The 24,655-nt window shown below is 44.3% G+C and overlaps 1 protein-coding gene across 3 annotated transcripts in view; it reads right to left on the bottom strand.

The window, feature by feature from the left end:
- The window catches only part of MTUS2 (microtubule associated scaffold protein 2), a 498,194-nt gene that overhangs the window by 33,747 nt on the left and 439,792 nt on the right, over positions 1-24,655 (bottom strand). For all 3 annotated transcript variants that reach the window (XM_053312197.1, XM_053312196.1, XM_053312198.1), the window contains exon 8: positions 7,835-7,901. In XM_053312197.1, the coding sequence (XP_053168172.1) occupies positions 7,835-7,901 (67 nt within the window). The remainder of the gene's footprint in view (positions 1-7,834; positions 7,902-24,655) is intronic.

Raw genomic sequence — 24,655 nt, 5'->3', positions numbered from 1 at the left:
TTTGTGAAACACAGAAGTGTATAAACTATAAAACTAAACCTGTTGACACATGGATCTTATAAGATGTAGATCCCCTGCAATAAAAGACACTCCATTACTGTGGGAAGTAGGAGTGTGCACAAAACCAGCTGGCTCGGTTTGGTTCAAGTCTGAACCGGACCCGAACAGGACCAGACCAGTTCAGTTTTGCCCACCATTGAAAATGCATCTCTAGTTCAGTTTCGGGGTGGGGTGGGGTGGGGGTTGAGTCATTCTTTATAAAAATCTTTTTTCGTACTTACCTCCTCCGGGGGGCTTCTCCGAGGCCACGGATGTGTATGTGTGTGTCCTCAGAGGTTCACCCTCAGTATTGTATGCATTAACTGGCAGCAACTTCTCTGAGACTGCAGGCAGGAGTCTCTCTGAGCCCTGTCTTGGAGATGCTAGGGAGTGACCTTGAGACCTTCTTAATGCAAGCATGCAGATGCTCTTCCTCTGAGCTATGGTTCCATCCCCTAAGGGGAATATCTTATAACAGACAGTGCTCACATGTAGTCACCCTTCAACATGCAAGCCAGGGCACATCCTGCTTAGCAAAGGCGAGAATTCATGCTTGCTACTATAAGACTACTTATACTACTTATGGGAGGAGAGCTGGTCTTGTGGTAGTGAGCATGACTTGTCCCCTTAGCTAAGGAAGGTCCATCCTGGTTGCATATGAATGGGAGACTTGATGTGTGAGCACTGTAATATATTCCCCTCAGGGGATGGAGCCCCTCTGGGAAGAACATCTAGGTACCAAGTTCCCTCCCTGGCATATCCAAGATAGGGCTGAGAAAGATTCCTGCCTGCAACCTTGGAGAAGCTGCTGCCAGTCTGTGTAGACATTCCTGAGCTAGATGAACCAATGACCTGACTCAGTATATGCCAGCTACCTATGTAGCCAATACTGAGTTAGATAGACCAACGGTCTGACTCAGTAAAGTAGTTTCCTTTGGTCATATATGTTTGTTGGAGTTTTGCAAGAAGTGCAATGACATTTGGATAGATGTATATATGAGATACTAGGCATAAATCTGAGTTTTTTATATTAGTTTCTTGATGCTGCAGCTTTCCCCATGTCCAGCCTCCAAGACATTCATTTTAATTGCTGGGGAGTTATTGAGCAGAAAACTGACTGAAGAACTGTGGTGTGTGTGAAGATCGGGCGTCTATTCATTTCCAGATTGCGAACAATAACCTAATCAAGCAAGGGAGATTTGCACACAAAAGCAGTTTTCCACAACCAGGCACCCACATACAGGACTGAGAACGGCAAGCAGACAACTTTTGTAGACTCCTTTTATTGTGCAGGCAGGAGTGTAGCTAGGGGAGAGGGGGCCCGTGTTCGCCCCTCTCCCCAGTGGCCCCTGAGAGTGAGGGAGGTAATGAAGAAAATAGGGAGGGCCCCCCCCTCAGGAGTTGGGGGCCCCAGGTTCTTTGAACCCATCTGCTCAATTATAGCTATGCCCCTGCTAGTTATAATTGAGCAAATGTGTTCAAAGAACCCACTCCCCGCCACCTGCCCAGCTCCTGATGGCCATCCAATGTAGGCAAGAGGAGCTGAGCTAACGGTATTCCAACTTGTACACAGGCCAGCAGGGGAGGCACCCCATTGCAGGCACCCCATTCACCTCTGCTGCACCCCTTAGTCTGCATACTGTGCCAAAGCTCCCCCCCGCCCCCCGTGGCCCCAGCATACTGCGTTTCTCATCCCCGGTGGTGCCGGGCTCCTGCCACATTCCATCATGCTCCTGCATGCTTACCAGCCCACTTGCAGGATCAGAAGCTGCTTCTGACCCTGTGAGCCAGCTAGGCATGGAGTGCGCATGCACCCTGTGTCTCAGCCCGCTGGTAAATGGGCAGGGATGTGGTGGAGTGCAGTGGTAGGTAGCAGAGGCATGATACCACTAGGGATGGGGAGCGTGGTGCAGTACCAGGGTGGAATGCCTCATGCCGCTGTGGGTATGTTGCTGTATGGGGCTGCGTTGCCGTGGGGGGACGCCTGCGTGAATGTGCTATGCCACTGGCAGGCAACCTGCTAATATACATCATCTACTTCTATGTGCTTGCCTGGGATGGAGCAGCATATGACTGCAACCTGCAAGCTGCTTCTGAGGCATGTCTGTGCAGCTCAGGTCTTTGGTGGGAATCCTCAGAATCCAGCTTTTTACTGCCAAAGTGTATCCCTTACTTTTATATGGTGCTCAATTGGGGCCTATTAACAACTTTGCGCCTTTAGAAGCCATACAAGCTCAGTTTATTAGACACATACTGCAAGTCCCTCGCTGCGTGCCAAACGCAGGAATTAGACGTGAGCTGGGACTTACTAGGCTTGAGTCATGTTATTGGCGTTGTATGATTCTGTTCTGGCTAAAATTGGTTCTTGCTCAAGGGGGATTGGCCTCCTTAATAATGATGGATGGCCACAAATTTAAATGGAAGTCTCTAGTCATAAATAAATCAACTCATTATGGACTTTCTCCAGTTGAATTAATTGACCTAGGACTAGATCAGGCCACAAAGGTGGTTAAACAATGCAATTTAGATATAGAACTACAGGGTGAATTGGCTGGCCTCAAGAATGGTGTGTGTGTGTGTGTGTGTGTGTGTGTGTGTGTGTGTGTAACCAAACTATCAACTTTAAACCAGTGGAATATTTAAGTGAGGTATCTCTGTCTAAATTTAGGCATGCTCTTACTTTAGCACATCTTAATGCACTACCTATGGCGGTTCTTGACAGCAGGTTTGGAGGGATACCTTTTTCCTCCCGACTGTGCCCTTGTGGCACTGAGGCCATAGAAACCACTTCACATGTTTTCCTATATTGTGTTTTCTATAAGGATATTTGCTTAAGTTTAATTTCCCCTCTATTGGAAAACCTCCTTTTATTTAAATTTTTTATTAGCAAACACCAATACGGAGATTATTTGCAGGATGGCTAAGTTTTGTTATATTGTTTGTAAAATTCATTCTGAGTCTATGTAATTGTACTCTTTTACTGGTCAATGACTGAAATAAAAATTTATCTATCTAAAAAAATAAGTTTCTAGCCCTCATGAATGCAAAGATAAATGATGCCCAAATAGGTAAAGGGACATTTAAAAAGGACTAAAGTAAAAAAAGAGTGAAGGCCTTTCAACTCCTGCCATTTAAAATGTCTGCATCATGATTACCCAAGAGCTGGGCAATCTTTTTCACATGTAAGGCTACCTCTTTCAAAGCAAATGCAGCACGTCTGCCATCCACAGTTTGACATCTGCCACATTTTAGAAAATAATATGCAAATTGCTATATACATGGAATTAAATATGCAAACAATCCTCTGGATCACAATACACTTTTGTAGTGGCCACTGATTACTAAACAAGATGTCAATTCCTGCAGTATGTAATGACAGGATAACTATAACCACCAACAGTTCATTTTACAGTTTACAAATTTGCTAGTTGCCAATGCCAGATGATTATAAGATAACACTGCTCAAGAGGCTTAATGATGCTGAGAAAATGAAAACTCAGTTCCTAGCTAGCCAAGAATAAGCCCATGCCTTCTAAGCTCATATCAAAATCTCAGCAGCTACAGGAAACTCCACCAGTGACTAACACAGTTATTACAGTAAGAAAACACAATCAACATCCTATGAAAAGAGTGCCAGGATTTATTTATTTTTTTAAATTCCCTTTGGATGCTTCACTTCTAGCTCGCAGGCCGGGCGTGACTTTCATATGAAATGACATTTACTGGACTGACAGCAGGCTCCAGGTTAAATCACAGCACTTGCCGGCACAATGTTTTCCTAGCACTAAGCTGATGCCATTTCCCTTTCTGTCTGACCTATGAGCAAAAGCCAATCAAAATGCATTTCCGTTCCTAATGGAAGGAAAAAGCTAAATGTTACTAGTGGAATGTACTTCTGTCTCCGTCATAGACTGTGCATGGCAATGGTCAAGCCCATTGATATGTGCATTTTTGCATTCACAGCCTTCGGCTTCAAGAGAGCACTAGCTCAACCGTGATGCCGCAGGGAACCTTTGCACAGGATATTAGCTGAAGGGAAGGCTTAGGTTTAACACCTTCATTTGGCATTCAGTTTGTAAATTTGCTTGCTGGCCATGTGATAATGCCACTGAAACTTAACACAACAGAATGAAATTTTGTACACACATTTAAGGCCCAATCCAGCCCTATCCACACGTTACATTCAACACTTGTATGACGAGTGTATAGTGCTTGCAGGCACAGTGATTCACATGCTATGCTGTATGCAAATATAGCAGTATACTTCGTATCTGCACATTTGAGGGGCCTGTACCTAGGTTCACTTTTAAAATAAATACAGGTACAGTCACTCACACAAAACTGGGTATGAGCGTACACACATCTGTACCCTCATACGACATAAATGTCTAAATAGGGCTCCTATGTTTTGAGATCAAATACCAGCCTGAACCTCCTTGACAAACTTGGACTGCTTTGACCTAAGTCTCAGTCCAGGATGACCTTGTCTTTTGCCTGCAATGGGTATCATGACTGAAATGAAGTTTATCATGGGTAGATGCTGCCAGGGCCACCAGGGGCGTAGCTACATTTGAACAAAAGGGGAACAAGTGTCTCTGGGCCCTTGAGGGAGAGGGCAGCTGCCAACTGAACAACAGCCTGCTCTTGGCCCTTCTTCCTCTCTGAAGAAGAAGAAGATGGGGAGGTGGAGTAGCAGAGGCCCCTTCTCACTTTTTGTCCCAGGGCCCACTCCAACCTGGCTACACCCTGACACCCCCCACTCTTTGGCACCCATGTTTCGATGGCCAGGAGAAGCTTTTAGGGAGGGAAGGTTGGGGAGAATGTCACCTTCTGCCCAGTCACTGCTGGCCAGGGGCATTTGCTCCATCTCTCTGTCTCTCCTGTCCTCAGCCATGGAAAGCAAATTGCATATACTAAAGTTACCAATCAAAAGCTTATCTTCAAATTACGGAATTTCTTTAAGAACAGGGTACGGGGGTATAATAGGCAACAAATATCAAACAGAAAACATAAAGAGAAAACAAATAATACAGTCTCTAACTCATCTTTGCATTTCAACAATCTACCCAGGTCCTAAACATATACTCACCAACATTAGGGGCACCATTTCTTTGAGGCTATGTAGCTGAGAGCTTCCATGGGGCAGAATAGGGAAATTTAAATTCTGTCACTTAGGAAAAGGAGGGAAGGGGGTTAGTAGCAGTGTCCTCTCTGTAACACGGATTCCCAGATGTTGTTGACTATAACTCCCATAATCCCCAGCCAAAGGCCATTGCATCTGGGATGATGGGAGTTGTACATTGGTTAGGAGGAATAGATTGTCCAACCAGAACTTAAGAGTTAGAGATAGGTCTCAGCTTCCATCCAATAGAAGATGGTTGTATGTATGTATGTATGTATGTATGTATGTATGTATGTATGTATTTGATTTATATAGCGCCCTTCCAAAATGGTTCAAGGTGGTTTCCCCATAGCCATGTGGGTTAGGTCATACCTTTTAAGGAAACACTTGTGTAAATAGGGTCAGGCAAGGACATCACAGTAGGATCCTACAATGGGATCAATTTGACAGATAACCAGAAGCAAGCGAAGTGGAAGTTGTGGCAGAGAAGGCAACTTCGAAGCAGATTTCCTGGGCCCAGGAGATAGACCACTTGGGCCCAGGCGAGGAAGGTTTAATTTGGGACAGGAGGGAATCTCTGCCTATTTCCTCTTCCTCTCTCAACGAAAGTTAACTTTCTAGACAACTCCATGCCAGCTGGGTAGCAAAAGATTTATTTCATTTAATATGTATTTTAACTGCAGCTTTGCAAATTAAATCAATAAAACACATCAAATATTGAAATACAAAACAAACAAAACAAATTAAAAAAACAACAACTAAAAGCAGCCTGCAGATAAACAGAGGCACCCTAACCCCCCACTGCCCTTGCAGCAGCTCACCTGCTGCTGTCCTTTAATGCCAAGCTGTTCAAGGGTCAGTTGGACTAACTGCCATGATACAAAGCGGATTATGCATGGTAGAGTTACATAGCCAAGAAGCTGGCCAGGAGGCATGGCGACAAAGCCAGTGACCCAACATCCCAGCAAGCAGTTGTCTCCATTTTTAAAGAATACATAGAGAAGAGGTTCCCAAATTTGGGCCCCCAGATATTGTTGGATTTAAACTTCCATCATCTCTAGCCACAGTGGAAGAAGGCCACTGTGGATGACAGAGCTCTCGTCCAACAATATCTGGTGGCTCAAGGCTGAGAATCCCTGACACAGAGAAAATGGTACATTCTTGTGTTGTGATTGTGGATACAGAGCCAGAGGTAGTAATTGTTGGGGTTGAGGAGTCCAATCAGGGGTCATAGTGTCAAGAAGACAGGTAGAACAGCTAGGGAGACCCTTACTCACTATCTCTACTCCCAATGCCCCTAGTGGTCATTAGGATAGTTGGTGCCAAAGGTTGATGCACTGGAACTCCATCTACAACAGTACAGTAACCACTAAAGATTTCAGAGCTGTGCACAATGGTGCGAGTTCAATTTGGAGCTTCAGGCTGGGTTCTGATTTGCTTTGATGTGAAGTTTGCTTTGTATCAGGGCTGAAATTCTGGCCTCATCCTGCTACACCCCAGCCCCTGAACAACTGGACCAGGTATTGGGAAGGAGACAAGCTGAATGTACTTAATCCTGTGCTTGGCAGCTAGGGACAGCAGTTGTGGCTTCACTTGTAAAAGGTTTTCTAGCAGGCTTCTTTTGTATTCCTCTTCAGCTCTGGTAAGGGAGCAGGTTTTTCAATGGCCGCTGCCTCAGAAAATACAACCTTTCCCAAGAAATCTTGCATGTTTCCTAGGACTGCAGAGGAATTGTTAAAAAAAGGTTCTGCCAAAAGCTGGCCCCAGTTCAAACGGGTAAACCTCGAATCAGATGGCAGTTCAATTCGAGCTGAATCAGGCCAAATCAGGCCGTTTTGATTTGGCCCTAATTTACTGAAGCTTCACATAGTCGTACTAGATTATTCATCTGGAATAAGGGGATGTGCATTTGTTGCTATTATTATGACACTGCGTATTTGTGTATCTTATTTATTTGTTTTATATGTGTTCTGTCTGTTTTCTTCTATCTGTGCAGATATGTTCCTATGGCAAGTCTGTTTCCTCTCAGTTACAAAATAGAAAAGGAAGGGATAAATAATAATGCAGTGTGTTAGCTTGGGACAAACTAGTGAACGCACAAAGATGGATTTATTTGTGAGACTAAAAAAGGTTGGCTGGTAATTATTTTCAAAGAAGAACATGTCCAAAAGCATCACAGGACAGAGCATAGCACTCTGCTTGTGCTACCATCATACCAGTTTTCATACCAATCAGATGAAAATACAGGAAGCTTGATTTTATACATGTGATAAAATCCTGGTTAATTATACCTGTGAATATAATCATCTGTAAATGTTGCATCCTATCAATCTAAGCATAACCCAGATTTCATACCTAACCTCTACGACAGGTATATATGCTATTCAAAAGCAGACAATATATATTTACAGGTCAACATCTGCGAACAGTAAAGATAATGCATGATTAGTTTCAGTGTGCATGGTTATGAACCTGTCTCTGCAACAACAGAAAGATAGAATTATTAGTCCCCAACAGGCCATAAAAACCTGCCATGGAGCTTAAGATTATGCCTTATTAGATCTACACAGATTGCCTAGCATCACAGAGCAAGAAATAATAACTTTTTTTTTAGCAAACATCTATAAGGCGAAAAGGACATTTTTAACACTGATTATTTAGTGCCCTACTTACCAACTTCATCTCTGATATTGGCAAGTTCTGCTGAGAGCTCCTTTTCTTTCACAAGGGCACTTTCGTTCTGTTAAAACAAAGAACATAGGCAGTCACTCAGTTTATTCCTGCTAAGACCTTCTGTATGTTCATTTACTAAATCCGATTAGATAGGTTATTTGGTTCTATTCCACTCTTATAAATTGTTCAATTTAATCTAAAAGGATCATATATACAGCCACAATTCTGAGCAGTTTACTACACCCACAGTGTCGCCACATCTACAGTAGTCTGATCCTCGACTTCATATCACATGTAGACTGAACACGTGGAGAACAGGAATGACACCAGGGGTTGGCCAAGGTGTGCATGTGCCCAAAGGTCAATGCCCACTTAAGGGTCCACGTGGCTGGCCCCTAGAGGAAGAGGACAACAACAACAACAACAACCACTGCTGCCCATTACCACTTGGTAAGCTTCCCCATTGGGCCATGACCTTTAATAGGTTTATCAGGCAACAGTGGGCAGCAGCAGCAGCACTACACGCACTCTTTTTCTTCAGTGCATGGTGTCGTTTTTATTTCCCAGATGCCTTGGCCTCCTATGAACATAAGAACAACCTGCTGGATCAGGCCCAAAGCCTATGTAGTCCAACGTATACTTTCCCACAGTGGCCCATCAGTGCTTCCGGGAAGTCTACAAGCAGGAGATGAAGGCATGCTCCTCTCCTGCTGTTGCTTTCCTGCAACTGGTATTCATTGCAACTGGTATTCACTGTAATTGGTATAGGCGACCCCGCTAAGCCTAGGCATCAAGGACAGAGCCACCATTGGGCAAATGAGTTCAAAGAACCCAGGCTGCCACCAATCAGGGGCTGCAAGCGCAGCCCCAGACACACCCCCTGCATCTGATGTCAGATGCAGGGGGTGTTATTTTGGTCCCAAACGGGGCCCCGTGGCCCCGTTTGGAGCTGAAATCAGCCTGTGCTGTGATGGCAGCAGGGCCGGAGTGCTGCCATCTCGCTGCCAATGCAGCGGGGCTGATAGATCTCCCTCCCAAATGTGGCCGTGCGGCCCCTTTTAGGAGAGAGATTGGTGTGTGCTGCATTGGCAGTGCGTCCGGAACGGCTCTTCCTGCCTTTAAGGCAGGGAGAGTTCCTCTGGGCTGCACTGCCCAATGTAGTGTGGGCTGATCTCCCTTCCAAATGGGGCTGCATGGCCCTGTTTAGGAGGGAGACCATGCCCCCGCGTCTGACTTCAGTTGCACAGGCCTGGCTAGCCGGACACCTGCGTCTGACATCAGATGTCGAGGTGTGTGTGTGGAGCCAGTGGGCTGCAGTGGTAGCCGCACACTGGCCACTGCCAGTCTCCCTATGATGCTGCTAGGTGCAGTAGCTGCTAGGCCCAGTCTCACCCAGTGAGTTTCATGGTTGGATGGGGATTCGAACTCGGGTCTTCCCGGTCCCAGTCCAACACTCCAACCATTATGCTATCATCTTCTAATATCATCTATTTTCTATCATCTACTTTCCTAACGTAGGCTGCCTTGATTAAAGTTCAAAGAAAGGCAGGCTTACAAATGAATAAATAAGGTTGCCATATTGCCATGTAAGAAATTTGCACATGACTCACAATACTATTAAAGAAGAATCAACAACCAATCAAATTTTTGATTAGTCATATATATCTCAAAGTATCTCCAAAAGGAAGAAGCAAGATTGCTAGTATTATGCATCTGGCTGCTTACAACATTTTGACCGACATGTCTGAAATTTACAATTAATTTATGGCACTATTTTATTACTCCCTGTGCGTGTTTGTGTGGAGTGGAGGAGGGATAAAATGGCTAATACTTCTCAGAAAAGAGAACTTCAAATGATTGGACACACATGACACCATAAAACTTCTTTATCCTGACAGTACTGAAACATCCTTGTTAGAACATAAAGATTTTAATGGGAGATATTTCACAGGAGAGGCATGAATCATCAGAAGATGCTGAAGGGAAACCCACCAGAGTGTGATTTAGTGTAATACATGCCAGGGAAAGCAGCAGAAAGTGCCATAAGGCGCCTTATTGCAGAGTTATCCGTGGTCTTTTGAAGAATGAGACAAAGAGCTATCCCATGCTCGGCAGGGTCACCAGTGATTAGAAAAACCAGACAAGGAAGCTATAAATACATCTCTGGATAAAGCAGCAGGATCTTTTTTTTCAAGACACTACTAGAAGAGGCACTACAAGAATGGGTGGCTAACTTGACCTTTTAATTTCAGTGGACTGCTTTGAATAGTTTTCCTCATCATATTAGCCAGTGAAAAGGAGCTACAGTCAGTGAAGGGGGAAGCAGTCAAAAAGGGTTACATGGACCTCTGGCAATTGAAGTGCCACTTGTGTGCCAGTCACTAACTGGAATTATAATTTAGCTTTTGGCCCTGGAAAGAAGTTAGAAATATAATGCATGCTGTGATGTCATCTGTAATCTAAAAAGGGATGACTCAGTGGCAAAGTTCTGAGTTCCCTGCTAACTGAGCAAAGAGGCACCATTTAAAAATGGTGATACTTTTTATTTAGCAGGGGAGAGCATCTGGCCCTATCCATCCCCAGCACAGCATCCCTCCAGGGGCTCTTGCTGGTGTTTACCTTAAGTTTCTTTTTAGACTGTGAATCCTTGGGGGACAGGGGAGCCACTTTTATTTATTTATTTATTTATATCTATGTAAACCGCTTTGGGAACTTTTGTTGAAAAGCGGTATATAAGTATTCATTGTATTTGTATTCTTAAGGGAGAACAAAGGTACAACAGCATCACAGCAAGTACATGGTTTAGTTCATGAGGATGTCATACAAACTCCTTTATAGAACAGATTCTATTAAGTGAATTGAAACCGGCATTCTCTCTTTTAGGTCGCACCTCTAGCTGCCAGCTCACCTCACACACAGAGCTAGCTTACAGGGCTGGCCTGTCCACTAGGCAGACCAAGGCAATAACCTAGGGCACCAGTTCTTGTGGGGAGCACATAAACAGTGCCAGGATATAGCACCGTCAATAGTATTGCACCTCTTGCATTGTACCACTGAAGTACAGCACAGTGCTGTAAGAATGTAATATGTAATCCTGCACTCTGCTCCCCAAAGGGCCTGGCACATTTCGCCTCCCAAAATACTCAGTCTCCTTTACTCATTGCCCCTCAACCTCCAATAAACAGCTAGTCTCATAAGCTACACTCCTTCTCTTGAATATGAATTGATTGTCTCAGCAATCATTTCCAAAAAGATATGGAGGCAGGTCTCACGATCAGTGAAACCCACTTTTGATGATACTGCGGGGAGAGCGGGCTAGGCCCACTCTCCCCGCAGACGATCGGGTCAGTAGCCCTGGGCAGCCGGATCGGCTGCCCAAATGATTGCCGGCTTCGTGAAGGAGCCGGTGGGGGCTGGGGGGAGTGAGGGCCACTCGGCCCCCGCAAGCTCCAGCATGCCCTGAGTAAGAGCGCAGGGCATACTAGTGAGACCCCCAGAGCCGGGAGGCGGCTTTTTGCCTCCCCTCTGGGGGTCTCCTCATGAGTAGCCGCGGCTACTCATGACCAGATAGCCCAGGTTTGTGGAGCGCTCGCTCCGCAAACCCAGGCTAAGAGGAGGGCTACCAAAGTGGGTTACCCACTGGAGAACTACCGGGCTCACAGCCGAGCCCGGTGGTTCTTACGATCGGGGAAAATCGGGCTAGGCTTTCCTAGCCCGATTTTTCCTGATCATGAGAATAGCCCCATGCACCTTCCCTCTAACAGGGAATTCCAGATGTTGTTGACTACAATTCCCAGCAACCCTAGCCTTTGGCTGGGAATTATGGGAGTTGTAGTAAAAAATATCTGGGATTCCCTGTTAGAGGGAACACTGGACTCTCCGACTGGATTTCCAAATTAACAGCAGCATCTTTTAATCTCTGAAGTGTTCAAGTTTTGCCTCCATAATGACTGTGAACTCTCTCCCACTGTATCCTCAAACCAGTGTGGGCTAGTCATTCATCTGTGTGGATTGGTCATTTGACTTCACAAATGAGGAGACTGTGGAACTCAAGTTAAAGCCATGGCTTCACACATTTTGGCATGTGTGTGAGAGTGTGCGCCAAAGGCTTCTGATTTTGTGCTCACACAGCCTGGCTCTTTCCCTGTGAAAACGCAGCCACAATGTCCATTGTTTCAAGATACTATGGTTGACATCTTGACTATGACAGCGTAGATATGCCAGAAAGATGCACTCACACTGCAGAGAGCTTCTCCGTGACAACTTCACCAACTTTCCAAAAATATGTCCCTGAGGGTTGCACAGCCCTCAGAGATAAATTTTCAGTAGGCACAAAGCATTTCTGGAGGCAGAGGAGATTGCTGAACAGCACTCCTCTCTGATGTGTGTGGGCATAGCAATGGCAGGGAAGCCTTCAACTGTGTTAAGTAAGAGCAGCCTTTCACTGTGAGGATGCCACTCCCACTGCATCCTTGTTGCATCACTACAACTGCTACTTAGTAGGGATGTGCACAAATTGATTTTTTTAATTCGATTTGTGTCCAAATTGAATCCCCCCTGATTTGTTTTGTGTCTGAATCTGTCCCCGCAAATCACCCTAGATTCAATTTGGATTGGATTGGGTTTGGGTTTGGATCGATTTGGACCACTTATAAAGGTCCTAGGGGAACCAAATTTGGGTAGTGGGTAGGTCCCCATGAGTGCTACCTACCACCCAAATTTCAGGGCAGAGGGGCACTTGGTTGATTTGTAATGGTATTTTTTTATTTTACTGATTTTGTGTATTTCTGCCATAGGAAAATATTGGGGTTCTAAGTCGCCCTATCCTTACCCTAACATGGCCCCCTTTTTTAAAGCTAAGCTCTAGCCCTTGTAGAAGTGGAGTTATGGAGCAAAATGTGTGATCACTATTTTTCAAGTGTTTGGATTCTTTGATGTATAATAATGTTTCCTCATAATGAAATAGATTTGTACCCAAATTGATTCACACTACTTAGTCAGGATGTCAACCAATATTTAGCATTGTAGATTACCATTCACAAAAGAATTCAATGATGAGCAGCATGTTTCAAAATGCTCACATTAATGCTGCATATGTGCTAAAAGGATATTGTGTTGAGTTTAGATTTGAGAAAGTCCCATCTGCACAGTTAGTATTCAGTGAAGCTCATTGGGTAGCCTAGGACACATCACTACTGAGCACAGTCCTGGATGGACCCTCACACACCAAAATAATAAACACAGTGACTGACACCCTGAATCACAAAGTGCCCGTGTTGCTGCTGCTATGTTCTACTAATTCAACTCTGGTGATCACACGGGGAAGTGGATACCCCTGTCGTCTGAGGCTCATTCAATTAGTGATGTGCATTTCAGATAGACTAGAATTCACAAAGCAGTGTTTGTACATACAATGTGATAAGCTGTGAGAATATTCAAACCCTATCCATCAAACTTTATCTTAGCTCAGCCTCATGAGTGACTTCACCTAGAGCTTATTTTACTGAGATTGCTGACTCAATGATGCTACCCTGAATCAGCAATACTGTCTGATTGAGGGTTTTCACTGATCATGCAGTGAATTCTGATTTCTGTTTACTTCTGCAACCCAGGAACAACCACTTTTAAAAACAGTTATAAACTAAACATGGTTGAGTCAACATTCTCTAATCATATGGGGACTCTTTCCCCACTTTTTTTTTTTTTGCTTGCTTGCTTAAACTTTGGGTGACATAGGAAGCTGCAATATATGGAGTCAGACCATTGGTCCATCTAGCTCAGTATTGTCTACACAGACTGAAAGTGGCTTCTCCACAGTTATATGCAGGAGTCTCTCTCAGCCCTATCCAAAGTTGCCAGGGAGGAAACCTGGGTTCATGCTGATAAACCAAACAGAGAAACAGAATAATGGTAAATGGATTTTCATCTTTGGACAATTATATGCATACTCAAAAGGCTCTCTGTAGCTTTGGTTCCATTCAGAGTTCAATATTTCCTTTAGGCAACTTGTGTTCCCACTGAACAGGGCTGCGTCAACATTTCTGCATAGTAGGCAAAGTTTACCATTCAAAGTTTCCAGGGTGGCTTTGGATGCAGACTATTCCATCAATCCACTAACTTTGACAAATTGCTGGGATTTATATGAAAAGATCACAGCAATACCCTACTTCCCTAGATATTTCAACACTAAGTGTTAAACATCAAGTCCACGTCTGTGTGTTGTGTGGGTCTTTACTTTTGGACACCACAGCAGTAGCCCCACTCCTATTGCACACAAAGAATCTCTATGCAGATGTTGTGACAATTGCACCCATTAAGTCCCTGAAAAACATGAACCAAGGCCAACAGAATAGGCAATAGATATTTCTCACTCTGTGCCCATATAATGATGATGATGATGAAGATGATGATGATGATGATGATGATGATGATGAATCTGTGCTTACTTGCCTGAAAGCAGTAATTTACATAATTGTATGACATCATCACCACTAACCAAACTATCTCTCAGTCTCATAGGGCATTGGTTTTCAAATGGTGTTCTGGAAAACCCTGGGGCTTCCTAGAAGCTTACTGGAGATCCCTCAGTGGCAAGATCATTAATGGTGGACAAGTTTGCTCACCCCTATCAAATTTCTCTTCAGCAACATGGGAGTGTTGTTGAACAGCCCTGAGCCATTTTTGGAGGGGTGATATAGAAATCAAATGAGTGGGTGAGTGAGTGTTGGCTGTGGTCTAGGTCAAGGGTTCTCAAACCGGAGTCCCCAGATGTTATTAGATTCCAACACCCATCATCCCCAGCAATGGTCATTTTGTGGCTGATGATGATGCAAGTTGCAGACTAACATCATCTGGGGGCCCATGTTTAAGAACCTCTGGTCTAGGTTGTCTCCCAAGTTCACATGTAGTGATGAGACTGAGGCTTGATAGGCAGAAGTGCTCCAGCTGAACTGAGTGTGCACTCCAAATGTAGAATCTGACGTGCAAGAATTAACTTGCAATTGCCATGCTTTTTAGAGTATGAGCAACAATCGCACGTACTTGAACTGTCATTTTTCTTTCTTTCATATTTTATTATCCTGTATGTAGATTACATTTTTAACACAGTGGGTTTAGCAGTCTCAGCCCTGTTTTACTTTGAGGTTTTTGAGTTTATAATGTCATTCATACAGCCAAAGCTATATCAGTGTAAGATGAATGGAATAAATATTCAAGGTCAGTTGACTTTGTTTAATTAGAATTTGAATCCCTAATTTATTGGTTTTGTTAACCAAGACAGAAATCCAGGAACAGCAACTTCAAGATCACGAGAGGCTTTTTCATTTAATATCAGTATAACATTTACCTTCACCCTATTAAAAAAAAGCAAACAAACTACAGTCCATGCTTATAAGTTAATGGAACATGTCAGAGATCTGTAATGGTGCTTTAGCTCCAAGCGATCCTGAGGTTGATATGAAGATAAACTGACACCATAACTATTGAGTTTCAGAGAAAAGGACCAAGGTCAAACATCTAATCCTATTAATCAGCATCTCTTTGTCAAAATAAAAATAAAAATAAAAATAAGCCTTATAAGAATTGGATAACCAACATTTGTGTGTGTGTGTGTTGCAGAATAGGCCAATAATAATGAAGAACTACAATTACCAACCACAATAGTCCTATGCAGGACATTGTATGTGTCTAATAATAATAATAATGTTTATTATAATTATTTTATGTACACATAAATGTCTGCAATGGCTTAAAAGGACTGGGGCAAGCCAGAGGCTCAGCTGCTGGCATAGCCGCTGCTGTGGGCATCAACTGCAGGCAGCTGTGGAAGGAGTTCATAGCGGCCATGGCAAATATGGGCCTGTCCCATTTAGTCCTAGGATGCATATCACTGGCCACACGCTGGATTTGGTATTTTGCTCAGATCAGGGGGATGTTCCATGGGTGGAGACATGGACAGACCTCTTCCTAGTTAAGGTTGGTCTCACAGTCATGTCTGACCCCTCCAGTTGTGGTGGACCTATTAGAATCGTCCGCCCGAGAAGGCTGTTGGTTTTTGTAGGATTCCAAAGGGCCTTGGAGGGTTTTGGAGTTGGTTCTGCCCTGGTGGATACCTGGAGCAGGGAACTTACCAGGGAAGTAGACAGAGTTGCTCTTAAGCATTCTCTCTGACCTGCTTCAAAATCAACTCCATGGTATATGGAAGAGCCATTTGAAGGCCTATGCTGTGGCAATTTGTGCAGCAAGCAAGCAATTTTATTCTGTGTGTATTGCATCTGCAAGTTCTCATCCAGCAGAGCTGTTCTGGATTGTTAGGGGTTTAATTCAAGCCCCTTCTGTTTCAAATCTGTTTCAGAAACAAGGAAGCACTTCACACGATCTGTATGAAGTGCCGGAAGGGGTTTGGCTGAGCCCGCTATCCCCACAGATGATGACCTGCAGAGCCCTGGGCGGCCTAATCAGCCGCCCACACAACTACCGGCTCCATCACAGAGCCAGTAGGGGCTGCGGGGATCAGGGGCCACCTGCTCCCCGGAAGATCCAGGATGCCCCGTGCGAGAGCATGGGGCATCCTGGGGAGACCCCCGAGACTGGGAGGCTTGTTTTATCCTCTCCTCATGAGTTGCTGTGATGTTTCACAATCAGGTAGATGGGGTTAGCATAGTGTGCACTCTACTAACCTTGTTTAAGGGGAGGGGTATTGTCGGAGGTTTGCTGCTAGGAGCTGCAGGGCTCCCATTGCAGTACACGATGGGAGATACCGGGCTAGGTTCCCTTAGCCCGATTTCTCCTGGTCGTGAGAATTGCCTCAATGTCTCACTGTGATACATTCGATAAGATATTTGCAGGTAAAATCTCTCGCATTTGGGCTGATCTGGACTCCAATATTTCTGCAAAGCCAGTTAGGGAGCTGTCCAGCAATCACTCTTGTAAGGTCAGATTGGATAGGTTTAAGTTTGTGACTCCTGAGGATATGGAATGCTGCTTGGAGTGGTATGGCCTACCACCTGTTATTTGGACCCTTGCCCAACATGGCTGATTTCATCTTGCAGGGAGGTTGTTGGAGCTGGCCTAGTTGATATTATTAATACCTCACTGAGGAAGAGCAAGACACCACCATATTTGAAGGAGGCTGTGGTTAGACCCCTTCTTAAGAAGCCCACTCTGGATCCCCTGGTGATGTATAATTATAGGCCAGTCTCCAACCTCCCATGGGTTAAGATGATTGAAAGGGTGGTGGCTGACCAGCTCCAAGTGGTCTTGGAGGAAATTGATTATCTAGACCCATTTCAAACTTGCTTTAGGGTGGACTATGCAGTTGAGACGGCCTTGGTCAGCCTTATAGGTAACTTTCCCCAGGGCATTGATAGAGGGAGCCTGACTCTGCTGCTTTTTTTTGATCTCTCAGTGGCTTTTGATACGCTCGACCATGGCATCCTTCTGGATTGCCTGAGGGATTTGGGAATAGGAGGCACTGTTTTACAGTGGCTCCATTCCTATGTCTCAGGTAGATTTCAGATGGTGGCGCTTGTTGACAATTGCTCTTCTAAATAGGAGCTGCTAAATGGAGTCCCTCAGGGCTCCATTCTGTTTCCAAAGCTTTTGAACATCTACATAAAACTGGGTAAGGTCATCTGGGGATTTGGTGCTGGGTGTTATCAATATGTTGATGACAATCAAATCTGTGATGCCTGATGATGTGGACAAGCTGCTTGGAGCAGTGCAGCCTACCACCTGTTCTTTGGATCTTTGCCCGACTAGTCTGCCTCTATCTAGCAAGGAAATTGTTGGGGATAGCCTAGTTAATATCACTAACTCATCGCTGAGGGAGGGTTGGATGCCTCCTTGTTTGAAGGAGGCAATTATTAGACCACTTCTTAAGAAGCCTACCCTAGATCCCTCAGTGATTGATAGTTATAGGCCTCCAATCTCTCATGGTTGGGCAAGGTGATTGAGAGAGTGGTGGCTAACCAGCTCCAGGCAGTTTTGGAGGAAACCGATTATCTAGACCCATTTCAAACTGGCTTTAGAGAGGGCTATGGGGTTGAGTCTGCCTTGGTTGGCCTGATGGATGACCTTTACCAGGGAACTGACAGAGGGAGTGTGACTCTGTTGGTTCTTTTGGATCTCTTGGCTGCATGATACCATTGACGACGGTATTCTTCTGGATTTTCTGGGGGAATTGGGGAAAGGAGGCACTGCTTTGCAGTGGTTCCACTCCTATCTTTTGGAGCTTGGTGACAGAGCTCCATTCTGTCACCAATGCTTTTTAACATCTACATGAAACCACTGGGTAAGGTCATCAGGGGATTTGGTGCTGGGTGTTATCAATATGTTGATGACACCCAAATCTATTTCTCCTTGTCATCAATATCAGGAAATGGCATTAGCCTTTTAAATGCCTGCCTACAGGCAGTAATGGGCTGGATGAGGGATAATAAACTGAAGCTGAATCCAAGCAAGATGGAGGTGTTCATTGTTGGGGGTCATTATCTGCAAGATGGGATAGAACGTCCTGTTCTGGATGAGGTTATGCTCCCCAAGAAGGAACAGGTTCATCGCTTGGGAGTGCTCTTGGACCTGGGTCACACCCTGGTGCCTCAGGTTGAGGCTGTGGCCAGGAGCGCTTTTTACCAGCTGCGATTGATTCAACTCTGCCATTCTTTGAGGAGAATGGCCTGAAAACAGTGGTACACCAGCTGGTAACCTCCAGGTTGGACTAGGGATGTGCCGAACTGGTTCAAAATGCTGGCGTTCAAGCCGGTATGGAGGCGGGGGGAATGGTTGCTTTAAGGTGTGGGGAGGATGTCCTTACCTCCCCTGCTGCATTTCCCCCACCGGCGCTGTTGCCAAAACAGCTGCCACGGGGCGGTTGAGTACCTTCTTGCTGCCCCAGTCAGCGTAATATTGGAAGTGGCCAGTGCACATATTTTTTACTTTAATATAAAGTGCCCTGAGCCACTTTAGGAAGCGCGGTATATAAATTGTATGAATGAATGAATGAATTTATGAGTACATAAATGAATTATTAGTATGCACATGCAATGTAATGTCTGCATAGGGCTGTTATTGCTAATTGCGGCCATACTTAGCTTCTGAAATGACCTTCATTATTACCCTATTTATGTGCATGTTTTTGTATGAATGATTGTAGACACATCAATTTTCAAAGTGAACCTGGGTACAGGACCTCTCATATACAGGGTATAGAGCAGAAGTGCACTGCTGTACATACACTGAACATAGTATGTGACTAATTGTATGTTTGTACAGATCTGTACACGTGTATACTGTACACAGATTGTATGTGTGCTGAACATGTGAATAGGGTTATTGTATTGTTGGCATGAAGCTCAGTGGTAGATAAAATATGCTTTGCCTGTAGAAGGTCCTAAAATTAATCCGGTAGGGCTGGGAAAGACCCCTACTTGAAGCAGTGCTGAGTAATTTCATTACTTCCCTGGGTCTGGATAAAGATATGCATAGTGTACTTTTTTCCTTTCCACAGATCATCATTTTCTCTCTTTCACTTGAGCAAAGTATTAATAAACGTAAAGCAAGTTGTTCTAGTAAGAACTAATCTGCCTACTTTCCTTTCACTATAATCTTAATTGATAATTACTATCCTCACAAGTTAGCACACTTCAGCCTTAAATGTTCAAACATCCGCCATCTTGAATTGGAGTGGATGACATCATCACAAACTACACCGTTGAGGTGTTCCTATGTGTCACTCTGTAACAAATTTGGTTCAAATCAGTTAGGCAGTCTACAAGTTAGCCCACTTGTGCCTCAACCGTTCATGCATCCACCATCTTGAATCAGGGTGGATGACATTATTAAAAACCTTGCCCTTGGGCTATTCCTACACCTGTAGCAAATTTGGTTCAAATTGGTTAGGTAGTTCACAAGTTAGCCCTCATGCACCTCAAACATTCTTGCGTACACCATCTGGAATTGGGGTGGATGAACATAATACTGACTTTACATAATAACAGCCAAACAAAATACCTCCCCCCACCTTATAATTAAATACACATCTGCTCACCTAAGAAAGGGGGTAGGGCCAGTATTCCCTCTAACAGGGATTCCCAGATGTTGTTGACTACAACTCCCAGAATCTCCAGCTGCAATGGCTTTTGCTTCGGGATTATGGGAGCTGTAGTCAACAACATCTAGGAATCCCTGTTAGAGGGAATGCTGGTTAGGGCTGGTTCAGCCTTTGTCTCATGCATCAAATAGACATCCATCTATTCCCTCCCTCTGGGTCTAGTCACAGCAGAGCAGCTTACTTGACCACACCCACCAGCCTGTACCAAGAATTACACCCTATGGGGGCGGGGTACATGTGCACTGCTTGGATCTAGGATTCCTGCTTTCCTGCCAGCCTGGGTCATCATGAGAACAAACTATCACTATAGCAAATGTCCAGGAAGAAATTCAACAGGTCCACAATCCACCCACAGTCACTTGCTACAGATGTACCTGAGGTATTTTTGCCTGATGCATTGTGATTTTATCCACAACATACCTTGAATGGGAGCTAGGAGAACATGACATCAGTACCTTGCAGGAGATCTGCATTCTCACAGCATCCAGCTATAGCCAGAACTGGATTGTAGAGGTACTTTTGGCCCTGGAAAGTTGTCCAGGATGATACCAATTGCTCATACTTCAGCCAAGCGTGGTATCAGCAGTTGGAAGAATCGCAAAGAGCTGGATCCAGTCTTTGATGATACCTCACAACCACTTAACATCTTCTTTCTTGCTGAAAAACCACGTTAATAGTTTATCTACAAATGGAAGAGATTCCATAGCATATCTATTTATTTTGTCAATTGACTTGTGGAATTCAGTGGCACTGGACACAGTAATGACATGTCTTTTGATCACAATAAAAAACAAAGCAAATTGAGCAAATAGAGGGGCATAATTCACAAACATTTTCAAGTCCTACACACCAGGGTGTGACCCAGGTCCAAGCCAACAGTGGATAGCCAGACTACAACTCCCATCATTCTCAGCCACAATGGCCTTCTAGCTGCACATACAAGAGCAACTGGCCCTATCCATCCCCAGCACTGCATCCCTCCAGTGACTGTTGCTGGTGTCTACCTTATGTTTCTTTTTTAGATTGTGAGCCCTTTGGGGACAGGGAGCCATTTAATTAATTTATTTATTTTTGTCTATGTAAACTGCTTTGGGAACTTTTGTTGAAAAGCAGTATATAAATATTTGTTGAATTTGTATGAGAGTTGTAATCCAACAACATCTAGGGACCAAAGGTTGGGAACCCCTGAAATTGTGGAAACGGGATGCACTGATCTGATAAACAACATGCTTATGCTCCCTAAGTTCAGGATCAGCTTAGAACAAAGAAGACCTTCCCTCCATCAAAGTTTTACTAAGGGTAAGATCCAGGTGACCAAGAGCAATGGGGTAGTCGCTTCAAAACTTACCACGCGGTGTTGTAATTGCATGAGAAAGAGGCAGTGCACATTTCAGCATGTATCTGGTGATCTGAATCCACCTGAAATTACCTTGTGATGAGCCATGCTCCAAACGATAAATGTACATGGACCATGTCTTTGAACATGCATTGGTCCTGAACTCTCTGCATTAATTACTATCAATCATTCCACTCTGCACTGCTTTAATTATTGCTTTCATACCCACAACATCCCTATGGTCATTAGTATGCACATGTTACCGATGATAAGGCCTTCCCAGAGAGCACACAGATTTAGTCTCTTTGGCCCAAGTATAACATTCTCTGTTTGGGCTCCAATTCAGTATTACTTCCCCTCTTGCCTGAACAACATCTTTGGGTGTGGATGTAGTGCTTAGTCATTGCTGCACTACTCTGAAAGCCTTGGGGCAAGTCATCAGCATAGTGGCTGAAGGCACATACCTCTGTAATGTCCTTTCTTCAATAAATATTTCATCCAATTCCTCTGGAAGGCAATAGCCAAGTTTTTATTGCATCTGAGAGTCAAAATGACCTGCCATCTGTCTTTCCCATAAAAACTGCCACTTCAATGGATACCAGGCAAGCACACTCTCTCCTCTCCTTAGTTCTCTTCAGATTAAAGTTTACAAACCCAACTTATCACCGGAATTCCCCCAAGAGCATTCAGTTCTATATTAAGCCATACATTTCCCTTCACATAGATGGCAACACACCTCAAGCTATACTATCAAATAATAACATCAACTAGAAGAAGGCTTCAATTTGTTTTTCAGTAGATTATGAAGATAATGCCAGTCTCTAATAAAATCTACTGCACGGCCAAGTGTTTCTGCCAAGGTATTTTCTATCAAGTAAATTAAAAGCTGATGCACATTTTCTACTTGGTTCCATCAATGAACTCACAGTGCTCAAGATAGAAAAAAATGGGGACAGAATGACAAGCTTGGTGTTAGAAATAACAAGGAATTCTTCTCTCACATACTCTTCTCCAGCGACCTGTAGCTATTGATACAAACTCTGCATTGATAGGTAGAACACATTTCAATTCAGCATGCAAAGATCTGATATAATCTCACATTCCTCTGACACAGGAAAAGAGTGTAGCTCTGCAGCTTTTGTGAAAGACTGCAATTATACAGTAATCAACCACAGACAATTAGACATGAACACTCAAGTCACCAAGAGAAGGCAGATATTTTTTAAAAGACTAAGTTTAGAACTAGGATTACCCTTACATTTGCATTCCACAGGTTTCAGCAGAATAATAAGAAAATGAAAGCAACCAATCTAGTCAGCTTTATGTCCCATTTGCCACCAGTACGTTCTTACTTTACAGCAAGATAACTGCTACATTTTAGACTGCAGGGTGAAATGATGCAAGACACTGCAGTGTTTAGGTACATCTGAGGTTTTGTTTGGTACTAGCAAAGGAGAAGTCAGCCCATTAGAAAGAAGATGAACATCCTCCCCCCTCCCACCCTGCCAGTCAATTGCAGCTTGCAATGAAACGTTACCTACTTTAGCTAGAGGAAGAATCAGAGATAACTGGCTAGCTGTCAGCTCTTTGAATTAAGGAGAAAAAGGAAGAGGCAAAGTACCGTCTTATCCAGGCACTGGAGACAGTAATAAAGCTTGCAGCAGCAATGGCCCATCCTGTAGGCTTGCTGAAAAAACAGCCAGCTTCATTCAGAATGTCAGTGTTTTTAATTCCTAAGCAGCAGGAGAAAGGACTTAATTAAAAAAATAAATAAATAAACAAGTAGCAGCAGCAGCAAAGGAAGAGATGGACTGCTGCAAACTGACACAACTTGTGTGTGTGATTCCTCCCCAGCTACCTGGGGTTTTCGACCCCTCCTGTTACTAACTTCAGGAATGCAGGGGGAGGAAGAAGAGGAGGCGGAGCAAAGCCAACAACAGCACATCTAAATCCTGCCAGAGAAAAAGGGAGAGAGGGAGGGACATTTTGCCACTGGATGCTTCCTCGGAGCAAGGCAGATCGATAGAGAGAAACCAACAGAATATTAGATCAGATTCATCACCCTCTGAGGACTGACAGATGCTCCTCCCTGCAAACCTAAGTGGTCACCGGTCTCCTCTGCACTGCCCAGCCCTCTCCTGCATCATCATACAATTTACTGTATTCATCTGTCTGTTGGATGTAACTGGCTACGTGATTGGAAGGATGCAAATACAACACAAAGGCAGGCTATACAAGCAGAAAGTAAAGAATTAAAGGGGAATTAAAGCTATCTGTGGAGGGAGGACACAGAACCCATGCTAACCCGGGCCAACTGGGCAAAGAGGCACCTTTTAAATGTGGTGATTCTCTTTATTTAGCAGGGGGAGAGTAACTGGCCCTATCCACACTCCAGCATTCCTCCAGTCCAGTGGCTGTGGCTGGAATCGATCTTATGTTTCTTTTTAGATTGTGAGCCCTTTGGAGACAGAGATCTTGCTTGCTTGCTTGCTTGCTTGCTTATTTATTAATTAATTATTTCTCTATGTAAACTGCTTTGTAAACTTTTGTTGAAAAGTGTTAAATTTGTTGTTGTTGTTACACACACAAGGTCCCAAGTTCCATGATCCTTGGCATTACCAGGCTATCACCCCAGGGTAGGGAAGACCCCTGTATGAAGAGAGCTTAAATGAAATTCCACACTGTTGATGCACAAAAACCTATGAGCTGTGCAAAAGCTGTCCCCAGAGTCCATTGAAAGGCCCAAAGCTGCCACAGTTCGGGTTTAGGTTTGTTGAAAAAACTGTGTGTGAGCACGCTTGCAGCAGAGATGAGGGAGATGTGCAACCTGAGCAGTTGGAATGTTAGATGGACAAGAGAGAGAACCAAGGAGATAGGCAGGTGGTTCCTAGCTACAATCTAGTGAGAAAATTTATTTATGGGTTTGATTTGATTTATATACCGCCCCTCCAAATATGGCTCAGGGCGGTGATGCGTGTGACATTAAGTTAATGCATGTGACATTAAGTTAAATAATCCCTATCCAGCCCCAGGAAAGCATCCCTCCACTGGCTATTGCCAGTGTCTACCTTATAACAGTCACAGTCCTGATCAGGCCCTCCTGAAGCTGATCCATCACAGGTAGTTGCCTCACACTGATCATTGGTCCATCCAGTTTAGTACTGTCTACTCTGACTGATAAGAGCTTTCCAGTGCTCTAGTCTTTCTCAGCCCTGCCTGGAGAGAACAGGAACTGAACCTTGGGCCTTCTGCATGCAAAGCAGATGCTCCGCCATTACGCTGTGGCCTCATCATGCCCTCTGGCCCATCTCCTCAAGGGAACAAGGGACTCAGAGAGGCCAAATCAGGCTTCAGTAGCCAGGAGCAGAAGTGCCCG

This window comes from Hemicordylus capensis, chromosome 3 (assembly GCF_027244095.1).
Source record: "Hemicordylus capensis ecotype Gifberg chromosome 3, rHemCap1.1.pri, whole genome shotgun sequence".
In the NCBI taxonomy this organism is placed as follows: Eukaryota; Metazoa; Chordata; class Lepidosauria; order Squamata; family Cordylidae; genus Hemicordylus; species Hemicordylus capensis.
The sequence above is the reverse complement of the archived record's forward strand: the minus strand, read 5'-3'. Positions and strand labels throughout refer to the sequence as shown.